The sequence below is a fragment of the Salarias fasciatus genome, chromosome 12 (assembly GCF_902148845.1).
Source record: "Salarias fasciatus chromosome 12, fSalaFa1.1, whole genome shotgun sequence".
Lineage (NCBI taxonomy): Eukaryota > Metazoa > Chordata > Actinopteri > Blenniiformes > Blenniidae > Salarias > Salarias fasciatus.
Window position 1 is genome coordinate 11815542 of NC_043756.1, and position 15305 is coordinate 11830846.

A 15305-nucleotide genomic window follows, 5' to 3' on the forward strand; every position below is an offset into this window, starting at 1 on the left:
AGCGACTCGCAGTTCTCCATCCCATAAAAACTCGACAAATGAATCAATCATGAACAAACATACAACAGCATTCTTTGAATAATACATCAGAGGGCTTCACAAAGCATGCAAACACTGCATGTGTTGATGTGACTTCTTTTGCTTTTCATTCTGCATGTGTGTATGTGTGTGTGTGTGTGTGTGTGTGTGTTTCTTGGATCTGCTTGTGTGCGCGAGCTCGCTACTGTTCACACATCTATATACTGTGGGAGTTTTTCCACAGCCTCGCACCGTCTAGCTCACACATAAAATTGCATTTGAACACTCCAGGGAAATATGCCGCAGGTCTAACCAATATCAGCAAAATATAGCTTCAGCTGGCTGTGCTGCGAGATCGAAACAATACAAATCACTTGTGAAGGCCAGGAGCGGCTATACATATTTTAATAGGAGTAAAGTTTTTAATGACGTTATGCTCGGATTGGAATCCCAGATTGAGGGTTTGAATATTTGGACATGTGCGTTTGTGTAGTTACTAAATATATTAGTCGCTCTAACTTTCAGTCTTTGTGTGGAGACTTTTTTTTCCCCCCTTTTTCATTCCAGTGCAGCCTGAAACATCCTGTCGGTCTGTTGTGGCTGAAATGTGACCCTGACGAAGGCTTTTCTATTAGAATTTATTTTTGAACTCACAGCATTACTACTTTTTTTTTTTTTCAGTGGAAAAAAAAAATTAAACATGTGATTGGGAATGACAGTGGGGGAAAAAAAAAAAGATGAACCGGTTCTTCCAATGGGTGACCGTCTCTGTTCTCTGGTTTAGAGGCGGCGGCACCGGCCAAAAGACAAGAGGCAGAACTGAAGTGGCGATCTGAGGAAGTCGAGGTTTCCACTGCGTTTGAGCTGAAAGACATGATTGAGAATAACGACATTAAAGAGGCAGCTGTTGTCGGACAGCTTGGTGGGGAAATAAAAGAGAATCTGCTGAGATTGTTTGGTCACGTATGAAAGGGGACTGACAGCTACGTGGGGAAAGGACGGTGAGGATGGAGCTGCCAGGCGAGCGGAGGGGAGGGGGGCCGCTGGGAGGCTCATGGATGCAGTGAGGGGAGGACATCCAGGAGACAGCGAGCTGCAAGAAGATGATCTGCTGATGGGGAAATGCTGCAGACAAATATTGCAGATGCTAATTAGAAGTGTTAAAATGAAGCTGAAACTGGAAGAAAGTGAGCATTGTGATTGCTGTATCAAGCAAAAAGTGGTGTGAGGTAGGTTCCACTGTCAGCCATGAACTATGATTAGTGCTGCAGCCAGATGTATAGAGAGACTCCTTATTTTTACTGACTGGGTGAATGAAAGTGAAGCAGAAAGACAGGAATGGAGTGAAGCATTCTATTATGTCATGTTTTCATGGAGGCTAATCATCCATCCAATGTACAAATGTACATTCATTTTGCAAAATAGTATCAATATTTGTACATTGGCATTAATGTTCAAGATGCAGAGACATGTTAAGAAGCTTTTGCATATATTGTCCATCCAGTTAGCTTAACCTACACAGCCCCACACAATGAGTGAAGCTCCCCGAAAATATTTTACATTTTAGACACAGATATAAACCTAAGGTTTTTGTTACAAGCAGATTCCAGTCTGCACCTTTAGCATGCAAAGGAATAACCTGATGTCTGTTCAGAATGATTAAACTGTAAAACTGTAATGCAGCTATTTATTCCTTGATGTAAAACGGCATCAAGACAGTGACAGCTTGCATTTTTTTCTGGTTTCACTGCAGCAGAATGGCTCCATGCTTCCTCAGCACAGACTCTTACTTTGTGGCTTTGACACCGGTTTATTTTTACTGTTGGCTCCTGGAGGAATATTGGTGGAGACGCCACTACACATCAGGCGTCCGTCTCGTGGAGTCTCTGATGTGTGGCGCGTTGTGGTTATTTTAAACACCACTCAAGATCACACAAAAGACAGAAAATGGAAGAAAAAAAAAATCTGTTTTATTTATAATATGTACACATTGAAGATGAGACAGATGAAGCTTTTTGAATGTGTGTATGTTCTCAGGGGCGTGGAGTGCCGCAGGGCTCGTGGGTATTTTCAAGGACAGTCTAATTGTTACAATACTGTTGCAATTCCCTTTGCAGGTCCAATCTGAGGTCTTAATCAGCGCAGGCCGTGTTCCGCTTTATGTGCTCCTGACCTTTGCGCGCCTGTGTGAGCGCAAAGCGCATGTGCTCTTGCATGTTGTTATGATTATATGTGGGAATAATTAGCGGTTGTAAGAGTGTAAATGACTGGAAGCTCGCCGGCATGTGACCACTTACAGCCTCAGTGGAACGGTGCGTCTTTAAATAAAAGCCTCTCTGCCAGTTAAATTTAGACAACTTCAAGGAGCTCCACGTATTATTATATGGAAAAATATATGTTTTTGTGTTAGTCCCCACTGTTGAGCAGATGGCTTTAAGGTTCGCTCGTACCGTGGTGTGCTGCACAGGAAGCACAAAAAGCAAGCGCTTTTCTGCATTTGCGTATTCTTTTTAATGATAAATAATCATTTCTCTGTCTAAAAAGCCAAATAAATACTAATCAGTGTTAAATAAACTTTCCATGACCTGAGCTGCCTCTATTTACCGACATTGATCACTTCAGCATTAGTCATTTGCACATACAGGCTCTGAAACGGCCTCGATGTGTTTCTTCTCACACCAGGTAATTAATCTAAATTCATAAAGACATAAATACAAACAACATTGAAAGGAAGGTTACATTCATTGTTCGATGTCTCATATCTCCCTCCGCATCTTCTTTCACAGTTTTTCGCTGTAATTAAAGCTCAGTCTCGTCACAGGCTTGATAGATGCGCTTCGCGTGTTGTTTTTAACAGTGCGACCTCGTGGGCAGCGGGAGAGGTTCGGTGTTGACACATCAAATCAGCGAGACCTGAGAATTGTGCTCCCCGGAGAAACAGTGTGAAGTACATGTATTTCCTGCAGCTATGCTTTTCGTCCCGCGTCTCCTGCATATTCAGTATCGAGATGCAAACAGTGGAATGTTTTTAGAGGGAAAGACGAGTCGAAGCAAACTAGGCGTGCAAAAGGTATCACCTTTATTTTGCAAATTATCTGTGAGACCAGAATTGATTGATGTGAGCGTAATAACGAATATCTGCAATCCATCACTGATGGATTTTGCTTTGTTGTCGATATCTCATACAGTCCAGGAAACATAAACCAGATTAAGTAATGATTTCAGAAACAGTGCATTCGAAATTCATTTTGAAGTCAATGTAAGCATTTTTTCATCCTAGTCTGATCTCACGTGCACAGTGAATTCAGTAATTACCGTGATCAGTGACATCGCTGTTAAAGTTACAGGGGAAAAAATGTCGACGTTAAAAAAAAAGAAAAAAAAAAAACATCTGGCAGCTCACTGGAGTCGTACAAATGTGTTAAGTGCTAAATTTGCCGCGGTCTTATCTGTGTTTCTCAGTGTAATTTTTTGCACACCCCGTTCGCATTTCAAGCAAAGTAGCTTAATTGGCATGCTCCTTCAAAATGGCACTTTTAAGTCGGTAGACAAAGGTCTGCATGAGGAGGACGTCTCCGGCAATACCTCACTCAAACAAAGAAATGCATCACTATTAGCAGCGAAGTGACAGAGGCGCGCATCTCAGCGGTCATTAAAATGTGAAGAATCACCCCAATTACCAAAGCAGCGGCCTTTTTAGTGACAGGGCTTCTAATTAGTGCAAGAAGTATCTATCTCTATGGAGAAAACTGAGAGGAGCAAAGAAATGCTGAAAGTGTTGTGAACGAGAGCGATGGGGTCAGTGCGGCTCCGGGGCGCTAAGAGGCGTCCTTATGTATAATTAACGCGCGTCGCATTGAGCTTGTAGGAAATAATCTGTAATTGAGTCTTGTGCCTATTGGAAATTAAAATGGAAATCAGAACTACAGAGAACTATTTTATATTACTTTTGTTGGGTTTTTTTTTCAAGAATGCAGACATGGTTCCTGGATGTAAACAGTTTTATTCTTGTTCAGGACCTAAACTGCAGGAGACTGAGCTCACACTTTTTTCATTAACAGAAAAAGGAGAGAATAACTTAGTGGACTCAGCCTGTCTGTTAAGCTTTTTTCCACTCAAATATTTACCTTTAAATTGCCTTTTTTTTTTTTCATAGTGACGCCACCGTTCCTGCAGAGGGAAATGAGCTCAAGCGCTCGGAGTGCCATCCCGAATGTGGTCACGCTGTGTGCGACTGTTTCTTCAACCAGCTTTAAAGTGGTTTAAATAGAAATAGACCTCAGCTCCGCAAACATAAACTGAAATATAAAGCTTGTTGGTTTGCGCTATCGCATTATTTTGTGTTGTTTTGAGAGCATAAGAATACAAGATGGATCAATAACTACAGCCTTGAGTCATACAGACCCAGGCTACATCATGATGGCAGTTCTAATTCCATTTTAGTCTGCATTCCTTCTCACTGGCTTGGCCATCCCAGGTTAATGACCCTTTACCTCATACTGACTGAACGCTGTGTCACAGCAGCTATGGAAGACGGCTTCGCTTTATGATGTGTTTCTTAATACTGATACAACCCTGTTTTACTGTCTTCATTTTTCTTTAATTCAATAAATTAAACTCCATTGTTCCAAATAAGCAGCATCTCATAGGTTATTTGAAACCCAAACTCAGCAGAATTCATCAGTCGGCCACAGACGTCTTTGTCACGATCGAGTCACATTTTGTATACCTAAGTTCACCAAGTTCGCCAATAATGACAGAGTGGAGGTAAAAACTTAAGTGTGACATTTGTGAATTACCCATAGGTCTCTCAACCTCGCTGCAGGCAAGTAATTGACATTTTGTCAGAGTGTGTGTGGGGTTGAAGAGCGACTGTCAGAACGAGAGGCTGAAAGTACAAAAGATATTGTTCTTTCTTTTTTTGCAATTTGAGTGAGGAAACGTGCTGATCCCTGACCAGATGCACAGATCAGCCTCAGCATTATGACACTGACTGAAGAAACGTTATTATAGTGTCTGTTAGTGGTCGAGACACTGGATTCAGTAGGAAGGAAAACATTTCTATGCAGTGAAAATGGCCAAGCCTAAAAAACATTTGAGAGTTTGACAAGGGCTCAATTCCGATCTGACAAGTGGGTCAGGACATCAATAAAACGCAGCTCTAGTGGGGAGTTCCCAGTCTGCAGGCAGCAGTAGATATCAGAAGTGGTCCAAGGGGGGAAAATCTGTCACATGAAGAGAAGACTGGCTCCGTCTGGTCTCCTGTATTCAGTTCGGTCTGCGTCTCTTACCTGTTTTCATCCTTCCTGCTTTATTTTTGCACTCAACCATCCTCCCTGTGTGTGTGTGTGTGTGTGGTTTGTGTGTGTGTGTGTGTGTGTGTGTGGTGTGTGTGTGTGTGTGTGTGTGTGTGAGTGTGTGTCACCCTCCTCCTTGTGTATAAATACACGTCTTCCCTTTGTCTCAGTGCCAGATCCCACACCTTTCTGTGCTCCCCTCGTAATACCTGTGTTTTGGATTCGTGGACTCTTTTTTTCAGCTCTGACTTCACTCCTGGGTTGTGTTTTTGGAAAAAAAACACTACCTTGGACTTCATCAGTAAACTCAGTTCAACTCAGATGCTGTTTGAGTCTGCTTTTGGTTTCAAAACGACTCGCAGCAGGATCCTGTTATCTGATCCAAGAGACAAGCTACTGGAGCTCAATTCAACGCAGAAGTTTATTTATTTATATGAAATATCAGGCTGGGACTTAATGGGACTTGGGCCTAATTTCAATCAGTTAATAAAAGAGACAATAACACGGGTTGTTTTTAGTTCACCTGAGGAAATTCTGTTTTGGCAAAGCAAAAACTACTGACGCACAGATCAGACCACAACCCTTCCAGTGGTTCGTGGTTTCAGCGTTAGGTGATTTGGAGGTAAAGCGTGGAGAAAGCTTTCTTTCTAACGTACATGTTTGGAAATAGCCTGAAACTCTGTGTCTGTATGTAACAGTCAGGCTTGTTGTGTGCTTGAGTGTGATCTGAGGAAACCATTCATCATTCCCCTCTTTCTCTGCTCACCTGGTTTCCTCCTGGCTCGCCGAGCTGCTTTACATTGGCACCATATTGACAGCTTGCACTGGGCGGACAGACTGGATGTGGAGCGTAAGGATTGATTAAATGTTCCATTGATCACAGACGTTTTGAATAAGATGGATGGCCCTGACAGAACAGATACAAGGAGGGGGACTTGATTCCCATGACGTGCACTCAGACACCGCTCGTGCACGCAGACAGACACAGACTCACACTTTTATAGCTAATAAAAGAAGAACCTTTCATTTCAGGGCTTTGCTTTTTTTTCTTCTTCTTCTTCTTTCTGACAGATAAACCTGCAGAGGAGAATGAGGGTCACGGGCCTAATTACCCAGGGTGCAAAGCGTATCGGCAGCCCCGAGTACGTCAAGTCTTACAAAGTAGCCTACAGTGATGACGGGAAGACCTGGAGAAACGTACAAAGTCAAGGGCAAGGATGAGGATATGGTGAGATGCGCGCACACAGACACAAGAATGCTCTCTCACCGTCAGCGTCGCTTCGGATACACACTCCTGCACACACTCACACAGCGATGGAGACCGTGCGCTCCGTCAAGGGCAGGCTGGAGGACATGATGAGATGGCTTTTTAATTAGCTCGCACACACCGGGCCCATCCTGCTGCCCCGTACCCCCCTCCACTTTTATGACTTCTAGATTGAATTTTTTATACTATTTGGGGATGAACAGCCACCAAATAGGCCACACAGCGTTCTATCATTCCTGACAGCAAACCATGGCTGTCCTCTGTCTGGCCGAGCTCCGAAACACCCCGGACCTCCAAACTTCTCATCAGATTTATTAGAGTACAACACTGCAGGTCTGGACCTGAGAAATAGAAATGCATGTTTGACTCATATCGGAGAGTTTTTTATTAGACTCTCTCAGGTCGTGTCTCTGAAACAGTCCAGAAGGTATACCAATATAATTGGAGCACTAATTTAAAGCACACTACTGTTCTTATGAATTACTAGCTCAAATGGTGCGAGAAATTGTCTATTTTTCCATGTAATTCTAGCTCATTGACCTTGAATGACAGTAATTTGTTGAGTGTGGAGTAGACACTAGAGGACAGCAGCAGATAGCCCGCCACATATTGCAAGCTGATCTGCTTCGCTGTCCCCCCTCCCGCCCCGATCTGCTGTTATTCATCCCTTGCAACAGATTTTCAGAGGCAATGTCGATAACAATGCTCCGTCGGCCAACTCCTTCACCCTCCCATCGAAGCCCAGTACGTGCGCATCTACCCACAAGTCTGCAGGAGGCATTGCACGTTACGCATGGAGCTGCTGGGCTGTGAGCTCCCAGGTGATTCACCGATCGGAAATCATTAATCACAAAGTAACCAGATATGATTTGAAACTGAATCTGGAAGCCTCCCTTTTTTTATGTGGTGGACTTTATTTTGTGGATTTTAGATGCTACAACACAAAATAACAGGAGTTTATGTTGTTGGCAGGCTGTTCTGAGCCGCTGGGGTGAAGTCGGGCCACATCCAGGACTACCAGGTCACGGCCTCCAGCATCTTCAGGACACTCAACATGGACATGTTCACCTGGGAGCCCGGGAAGGCCCGCCTGGATAAACAGGGCAAGGTCAACGCCTGGACAGCCGGGCACAGCGACCAGTCGCAGTGGCTACAGGTACAAACTCATTTGATCTAAACCGGTTATCTGCTGCCGCTTCTGTAGATATAAATCAATATATTAGTGGGGAAAATGAACAACAGAAGGCCAGGATCTTGCTGATAGCTGGCTTTCACCCTGCTGAAGGATTAGCTCCTACCTCCCCGGAATAGTAATTGACGGTGTTGTGTGCATATGGTAACAAATGCCAATATATTCAATTACTTTTCACAGGAAAAGACTTCATCCGATGATTTGTAATGAAATTATATGTTAAAACCCTTCCTCTTTTTAGCTAGCTCTCAGGATCGTTCCTACAAACAAGCAGTAATAGGTAGTCATTTTCTGTTTATTTCCATGCAGTCTGTTTGAATCCGACACCCACCTGCCTCTGTTGGAAGAGTTTAGCTGTGTTATCTTTGGCTGCGGTCCAGGCGTTCTATCTCTGTGAAACCAGCCAATCTATTTGTTTCATTACAGTAACTGATGGCTGAACATGTCTCCTGAAAGGGACAAGGCACGTCTAAGTGAACATTTACCTCCCAGTCTTTCTGCTTAACAATATGAGAGATTGATGGGTGCTGAGGTGTTTAAGATAGATATCAATCAGACTCATCATGCCCGGTTTGCCCTCACACAAGGCCTCAGATATTGGACTTTTGTGGGTTCTTTGATGATAAAAGGCAGTAAATGCTCTTTGCTTTTAGACAGAGAGGAAACCACATTTCACTCCCAAGCTGCAGAACCGATAGCACAGGAGAAATTGTGATGTGGATCATCTTCTCAGGGAATGAAAGATCAGAGTCATTTCTTGATTTCTTGGCCTTTCCTGTGCACTCGCTCCTCACTGCCGTCTGCTGGCCGTGACACAGTTAGCGCTCTGCAGTCATTCTGGCTTGTCTTGGCCATCACTACATCAGCTGTGTCTTCATGAGTCTAAGTTTGTGTGTTTTGTTTTATGTTTTTTCTGAAGAAGGATAATTGTATGCCGGCCTGTGCGTCAGAGGAGACAGGTACTTAGGCGGTTTCCATCCATGTCAGGAAGCTCAGCTGAGCAAAACTGATTGCTGTGGGGAAAATAAAACTTGTGCTCTCCTATTACACGCTGTGCTGGCAGAATTGGGAGATGCCACACAGATACAGTAAGAAAATCAATGTCTTCCTTTTGCAAAAGACTATTGTGAGCAGTTCTGTAGGCTGCTGTTTGAAGGACCCTGGGATACGAGAGAATCATGTTTTACATCTGTAATTGACTCTGTGGCTGAAAACCGATCATTTTACATATTCAGTAACCAGCTTATGCGCATTCGTTAAAGTCACACCATTAGTGTTGTGTTTCCGTTATCGGTTGCCATGGCAATTTATTGCTTCTCAGTGGTGTTTGAATGACTTAAAGCCTCACAGACTAATGGCATTAATCAGCTCTAATGATAAAATAACTATTCCTATTGTCAGGACAGCTGCGCTGTTGTCGAATCGTGAACACATTGGAAGCTCTGCTGACACAGAATAATCTGGATTTTAGATATTAATAAAACATTGGGGCTTCAGTCATCAGGTATTAGAACATCGCTATAAATCAATCGGTACTTAGATTGTATAAGTTTGAAGATAGTGATAATAAATTATTCAGTACCTGCCTAATAGTGTTTTGGGTACGGGAAGATATTATTCACCTCGCTTTTCAATGCTTTTAGCATATTATAGGATTACTTTAATCAAATTATTGTTACAGTTTATTTTGTCTGCAGTGCAGTATTCTTAGTCACTTCGTTAAAAACATTGAACATCACAAGTATTAAAAAACAGTGTGTGAATAACCTATATTCAACCTGTGAGTGGTACTGTCGAGTCTGTAAGAACAGAACACTGGCAAATGACTACATTCTAAATGATTATGATGTCTTAATACTGTATCAACATTTTCAAAGATGTGGATCGGTTTCTCCTCTGGAGAACATCAGAGAGATTCAAAGCAGCAGGGAAAATCTGGTTTTCGGGGTTATGCCTTTTCCGAGCATGTTTTTTTTTTTTAATTTCAAAGTTTGGTGTTCAGTCGTGTTAATAAGACATAAGTGTAGGAATAAAACTATCAATTCCCTGATTAAAACACTTTCTTTAAAGCTGAATGGATTATAAGTATAAGTGAGACAAATTAAAGTAAGAACAAGAATATTTTTCACCAACCAAGTTCTAATGTAAATTATGTATGAATCTTTTTACAGTGTGTGCCAGGACGCAATATTCCTGTCACTGAATGCTCAAGTGGAAATAAAAACACCAAGAAGTGCAATATTTGAGGGCTGTCCAAGCTGAAGCTATTCTAGTCTGGCAGGAGATAAAATCACACGGAGGGAAACTCAACCAGAATCATTCAAGATGTTTTCAAGAGAGGAGCTGAAGCTGTCAGACTGAGCTGCCAAATCTTCCAGCTGGCATAAGCTGATTACTTAATTATGCACATTAACATGTCCACATAGCGAGTGGAGAAATTACTGGAGGGACGGTTACTTCTTTTCAGTTTCACAGTGTTCCTGTTAATGAAATATGTGCAGTGCAAATTATCTGACAAGTGCTACTCAGAGCCAGGGAGAGTGCGTTTATGGTGGATTATGGTAAACATGCCAGAAACACACACACACACACACACACACACACACACACACACACACCAACACACCACACACACACACACACAACACACACGCACGCACGCACACAGTGGAAGAAGAGTGATTGTGACTGCTCCTCTCAAATCTCTTAATTCTGGTCAATCAACAAAGTGCTTGGCGAGCATGCATCATCCTGAGTCATGATCCTGAATCATGTCTCAGGTTGCGGGCGGCGCTGAGACGCCCATAAGCGACAGGTCGTCGTCATCAGAAAGAGTTACTGTGCCTCCAATGCCCCAGCTGCACCGGTTGGACATACTGGACCTAGATGGAGCTCATGTTTGGTGCTTTTATGAGTAGATCATACGTTAGCGGTTTTGAAATAGAAAATTAAATATCACAGACAGAATAACCTGTGTTTACACTGACAAAAAATCAGAATTCACCACTCAGGGGCTTTCTACCAAATGTGCTATTTTAATCTTTGACATATTACTATAACTACAGTGGGTAGTGGGGTCATTTAGAAAGTGAAGAAAGTATTCCCTTTGCTTTTTGCTTTTTTCTTTCTTGCAGTTTTAAGATGTGTTCTTTTAAACTAAACCGTTATTCCATCATAAACACTGCAGTGTCATGACCCCTTGTTATAAAAGCACATCCAAAACTCTCCAGCGTGATCCTTTAAACTACTCACCTTACAATGTCTTTCATCCACTTATATACAGTAACTCTATACTGCGTAATTCATCTACACACCTTGAGATGTCTTCTACACATAGGATTACTTAAATAAGATCCCAACATCTAATGCATTAATGTACAGGTCAGTGTGGGCGTGGCCTTGTGTAGACATCGCTAATACGAAACGCACAACTTCATTTGTAACTTGTTAAATTTCTTTGCATCTTGCAAAGGTTACAAAACAAGCCTATGAACGTAATTTCTTTCCGGCGGTTCATTTGTTATCCACCGTCTCCGAGGTTTTCACACCCAATTATCTCCTTAAAGTGATGAATATGTGTGGTGTGTGGCTATGGCACCCCGATAATCACCTCTGCCTCTGATGATGCAGAGTGAGCCAGCGCTCCAGTGAAAACTTTGAAAGAAGCACACTTCCCCTCCATGCAAATGATATATTGATGCTAATGTTAAATTCATATAGTCATTGTTGCCAAGTCAGTGCACACCTTTCGGATGCAGTAATGTAGCATGAGCTGCGCCACCGCATTCTTTTATGCTGACGAGTCATTTATATGCCTGACCAGATAATGTGCATTATAATGGCTAAGTAGGCCAAATGCCTGAGTGCCTGGCGTTTTTTGCAGACTTGTGTCATGTGTGGATGCAAAGACAACATCATGGTTGATGACTGAAACTGCTGGCCGTGCATTCATATTTTCAGTTCTGTTGTTCCAGTCAGGTGAATACATATTGATAGTTAAACAGTATTTGATGGATTTTCCAAAATCGTTGCCGTTGTTTAGTCTGGGTTGGGCCTTTTTTTTTCACAACAGAGCAATATATTAAGAGGATTTCATATGCAGAACCGAGCACACATAATTAGTGTGTATAATGATAGTGGAGGTTTAAATAGACAGATGCTGATGAGGTAAACAGTGGCAGTTTAGCAAGTCGAGGACTGCGTGCGAACAGAAAACCAGGCGTCTCTCTCTGCTGGAGCACATTGGGCCAAGGAGGAAGGCACAGTGGGGAACGATAAACCGAGACCAGAGAGACAAAGTGAGAGGACTGGAGCAAAGTGACCTGTCACACACACCACTGAGAGAAAGTTTAATTATTATTGGAGCACTCGGTAGGTCTGAGCCTGTTATGTTCATGCATTTATTGATTCAGTATCATAGTTTTTTGTCATGCTGACTGATTTAGGAGTAAGTTCTTATTATTGGAGAAAGTGTCTTTCTGTGGAGTTGCTGTTATGATAAACTGTTGCTGCAGCTCTGCAGGCACGCTGTGTTCGCCCGGGGAAATCCAGGTGAATAATACAAATAGGAGGTAAGAACAAGGGATGGCGTTACAACACAAGTGTCTTTGTGTGTGGTGTGCGTGCGTGTGTGTGTGTGTGTGGCAGTCCTCAGACAACACTGCAGCTGTGTGACAGAATTGGGTTGCAGCCATTTGTTTCCTGGCTTTGGTTAAATCTGTCTTTGCAGCGAATGGCCACTGGAGAAGCAGAAGCTCAGGGAGGGAATATTGTTGCTCAGCATCTGAGTTGGCACTTTTTGGCTTTGGCAAAAAACACCGATTGTCCGACACTGAAGGACATGGCAGGATTTCCGTGTCATCCGAAACCCCCAGATCGAACATTTGGACGCGTCATGGAGAACGTACTCGGGCCTCTGAGCACAGGAGGTGAAGGTATTTCACACTCAATAGTATCATCAGATGCTCTGCTGTGTTCTTTCATTCCTCCCCTTCATAATAAACACAAAGTCTTTGCTGTGCATGAGAAAGTTTGTGACCGTAAAGACTTCATGGTGGTTAAAACATACATTCACAATAAAAATCTGAGCCTTGTGCAGTTCCTGGAGTTATCAGATTATTTAAGCAGTCATGTAAATGTCATAATATTTCATCAGATAATGGCATCAGTTATTCAATTATGAGAAATCAGATACACACACCTATACCTCTGCCCAGTGTCTCCGTGCATGTATGTCTCTTAATCAGATTCATTTAGTTCTTGGTACATTTAGCTGTGTGTGAAAGAGATAAGTGACATACTATCAGTGACAAACTGAACTTATGCACACAGAAGAAATACGATAATGAACTGAAACTTCTTCAATCATCACATTTTTTAAAGCGCATAACTGCATCCAACCTGTTAACACATTAATCGGATTCTTCACAGATATTAGGGTCGTTTTCCTATAGAAGTATCTGCTATTCATTTTGTCAAGAGGGAGTCGCACTGTTTCAGATTTTTATTCGATTGGGGTGTTACTTTTTGGTTGCTCAAGCAGCAACTTGGTGAACATCTTCCTTCCAGATCGTCTGAGAAGCAACAGACAGCTAAAGTCTGAAGAGTTTGATATTTTAGTCCAGTTTAGGAGACCGTATGTTGTGGATGTGACCTCCGCATTAGAGTGAGCTTTACGCCACTCCAGGAGATGTAAGTGGCACACCATGGCATGGCTTGTTCAAAATAAATAAATAAATAAATAAAATAAAATGTCGTCGCCGAATTCTTCACCTTATCAGGAAATGCATCCTCATGAAAAACTACAAAGATTTGAAGGATCCTCAAGGTCACAGACGCAGCTGAAAATACTACCTCTGCCTACATAAAGGCTCTCACTGCAGTAACAATGTGATTCAGCCGAGTGAGAACCCAACAGAGAAAAGCGAACAGAAAATCATTTCAACAGACTATATTTAAAAAAAAAAAAAACAGATCTAAAAGTGAAATGCTCTCCTCTATCTGGAGTATACCAGCAGTGAACAGGGCCGTGTGACTCCCAGCAGGCCGCATGCGAGTGTGTGGCCTTGTTTTGTTCAGCATGAGCACAAAGTGGCTGCTTAGATGGATCCAGCCTGAGTCCGGACCAGATTGTCCTCTTTCCTTCTCTGTTCATGCGTGTCTTGTGAGTCCCAGATTCGTCTCCGTCTTATCAATCTCACGAGTGCTGACTCATCAAAAACATGCTGCCTATTTTTTTTTTTTTTTTTTTTTTTCTCTGAATGTTCATCTGGCTGAAACTTGTATGTCTAAAGCAACATTGCATTTGAAAGCAGGGGAGTTTTTTTTTCTTCAGTTAACCAGGGAATTGCAGTAACTAAGAAACACTTGTAGCTGAGCAGCCGATGACTGAGTGATAGTAAGAGGCGGCAGCGGCCGAGCCGGAGGACAGCGGGAATACATTTTTCAGAGAGCAAACTTTAATGAAACACAGAGCTGTGGAAAGCGTTTGATGGATTTTACTCCTAGTTGTAGCTCACACCAGTGTTAATTTCGTTGACTAAATATTTTCGTCATTTATTTCGTCACAAATTTTTTTTTTCAGACGAAAACGAAACGAAAACTAAAATAGAAGTCATTCATTGAGACGATGACGATAAGTAAATTGATTGACAATCTCGTCAACAAATAAAAGACTAAACGAAAATACACAGTGACGAAATCCAATCAGAGAAGAGAATCATACGTGGGAAGAAGAAAAGAACCACTCAGAAAGTGAACAGGCAGGATTAAGAAGATAAAGAGCCAATCAGAGCCGACTTCTTGAGACCGGAACTGGAGCGAGCGCTCGTTTGAAGCTGGCTCCCGGGAAGAAAGCAGACAGCTCACGAAGAGGATGCAATGTTAAAAGTTCGAGAAAATGTCCACAGCTGAAGAAAGCGACGACAAGATTTGTGGGCCCATTTCACGTTAACGATGAAGAAAATAAAACGAAGTGTAAAGAATGTGAAGCGGTCATACGCGGAAAGAACACGACCAACTTAAAGAGACATCTACAAAATGTCCATCCCGCCTTGTTCTCTCAGGTAAATGCGCTGCTTTTGCTGACATTGTTTTTTCTTCTGCATTACTGTGGCATATGGAAACGTAGTGTGTGCGTCGCGAGAAGTTTACGGGTAGCAAGCTCGGTTAAACTTCATTTACCGTCATGATGTCTTCCTGTACACAATTACTTATGCTTATGTGTGTTTATGTTGGTAAAATGTCATGATATGTCTCAGTTAATATATTATGTAAAGATGACCATGTTCACTGCTTTCATTATATATTAATCTAGTTAATATTATATTTTTACCTCTCAATTATAATTTTGTGCATTTCTTGTTTGTAAGTACATGTGAAATAGAAAAGTTAAATAACAATTATTCATTTTATTTGTATTATGTCACAGTTGCAGAAATCTACTGATGAAGGTGGTGAACCAAGTGTCAAGAAAGCAAAAATACTACATCAGGACATTGCAAAGGCTCTATTAAGTACTGTTAAGTATAAA

General features: G+C 42.1%; 1 protein-coding gene across 1 annotated transcript in view; it reads left to right on the forward strand.

Moving 5' to 3' along the window:
* Window positions 1-15305, forward strand: part of edil3a (EGF-like repeats and discoidin I-like domains 3a) — a 104186-nt gene that overhangs the window by 67932 nt on the left and 20949 nt on the right. Inside the window, 6 exon segments of the mRNA XM_030104089.1 lie at window positions 6387-6506; window positions 6508-6543; window positions 7260-7305; window positions 7308-7403; window positions 7555-7572; window positions 7575-7738. Coding sequence (XP_029959949.1) covers window positions 6387-6506; window positions 6508-6543; window positions 7260-7305; window positions 7308-7403; window positions 7555-7572; window positions 7575-7738 — 480 coding nt within the window.